General features: G+C 37.8%; 1 protein-coding gene across 1 annotated transcript in view; it reads right to left on the bottom strand.

Annotated features, from left to right (window-relative positions):
• Nucleotides 1–449: 449 nt before the first annotated feature.
• The window catches only part of LOC119597588, a 5,397-nt gene continuing 4,138 nt past the window's right edge, over nucleotides 450–1,708 (bottom strand). Inside the window, exon 4 of the mRNA XM_037947164.1 lies at nucleotides 450–1,160. Coding sequence (XP_037803092.1) covers nucleotides 958–1,160 — 203 coding nt within the window. The 3' untranslated portion in view covers nucleotides 450–957. The remainder of the gene's footprint in view (nucleotides 1,161–1,708) is intronic.

The raw sequence follows: 1,708 nt of genomic DNA, 5'->3' as shown, positions 1-1,708 counted from the left end.
CCACTAACAAGCAAACAAGGCAGACAAACATTGTTATAGTTTTACAGTTACCATGAACATTGTTACTATTGTTACTACTACTACGACACAGTTACTATAATCATTACGATAATCAAAATTACTAGTCCATTTTTTTTTTTTTTTTTTCAACGGTAGGTTCATGTTTGGGCCGCCGTGGTCACAGCATGATACTTAATTGTAGTTTTCATGTTGTGATGCTCTTGGAGTGAGTACGTGGTAGGGTCCCCAGTTCCTTTCCACGGAGAGTGCCGGTGTTACCTTTTAGGTAATCATTCTCTCTATTTTATCCGGGCTTGGGACCAGCACTGACTTGGACTAGTCCATTAGTTACCACTAATAACACTGTCACCTAATTTTCAAAAATACAAGATCTGAAATACGTTTTACCCCCCCCCCCCTCCCTCATTTTAATTCACCTTATAACCATATGTATTTGTTGAATCTGGCTCTTTCATATTTTGTATGCAAAGAAATCTGCTGAATGCATTTCATTATTAAGATGTTTTGTGCAACTTGTGTTCATAAGGAGAACAATTATAGTTATAATAATAGTAGTAGTAATAAGCTGTAATTCAGAATAAACATGAAAAAACACTGCATCCTGATATAGTACACATATCTAATATACTTTAGAAATCTGAGTAGAATCCTTCTGAATCTAATCAGGAACTGGCTAAGGTCATTACACAATATAAAATGCACCTTTTCTCTTCAAAGCAATCTCCCCTGGTTGTTCACACGTACGGTACATCAGCCCTCTAACCATCCTTCTCTCTTGGGTTGTTTACAACGTTCATTCTAACCTTCCGCTTCTTGATTGGGTCATGTGTTTCATTATCCCTTCCCCCAACCCTTTCGCTCAATTGATAACACATTCAACGAGTTAGTCCGGTTGTCTACACGTCTACATTATCCGCACCCCCGCGCCGATATCCACTATCCAGTTTTTTCTTCAGTGTACGGACCACCACCATTCGTTTCCGCCACGTCTGGTGTTCCGGCGCCCTCCCTCTCCGCAGCCTGACTTGCCTGCGCATTTCTCACGGAATACCGAGAGGATTGGCGGTGCCTTGCGTGCAGGTAGACGACAAGGATGACGCACGCGGGAATCAGCAGGAGCCACCACCACGAACGGTTGTCTGACGGAGATGAGGTATGGATGGATTAGCAAATTCACTCATTTCTTCAGGGATTTTCTGTTCTTTTTTGTTGTTTATAGGGTTTCTCATGTTAGCTTATCGTATATATATATATATATATATATATATATATATATATATATATATATATATATATATATATATACATTTTTTTTTCTTCTTCTTCTTCTTCTTCTTCTTTTTCTTTCTTTTTTTCTTTTTTAATATGTAAATGGACTTTTGCATTTCCGTCGCTTCATGGAGAGAATATTCTACTGCTTAATTTTTCCGTGATGCTGATTAAGCAAGTCAGCTGGCAGGTCAGAATTACTTCTCGCAAAATAGCATTATTGAAATTACACTTATTCTTGCATTATATCCACACACTGCATCTGTTTACATTTCTTATGCCAATGTATTTTCATTAACATCCTCGTTCCTTCAATCTATCCTTAGTTCAATGAATGCTCAAGATATGCCGAAGGGTTATCCACCTTAGTCTATCTCTCATTATATAAAGAACAATTAAATACAAAAATCATAGCATT

The sequence above is a fragment of the Penaeus monodon genome, chromosome 39, assembly GCF_015228065.2.
Source record: "Penaeus monodon isolate SGIC_2016 chromosome 39, NSTDA_Pmon_1, whole genome shotgun sequence".
Taxonomy (NCBI): domain Eukaryota; kingdom Metazoa; phylum Arthropoda; class Malacostraca; order Decapoda; family Penaeidae; genus Penaeus; species Penaeus monodon.
This window is presented reverse-complemented; position numbering and strand designations above follow the sequence as displayed.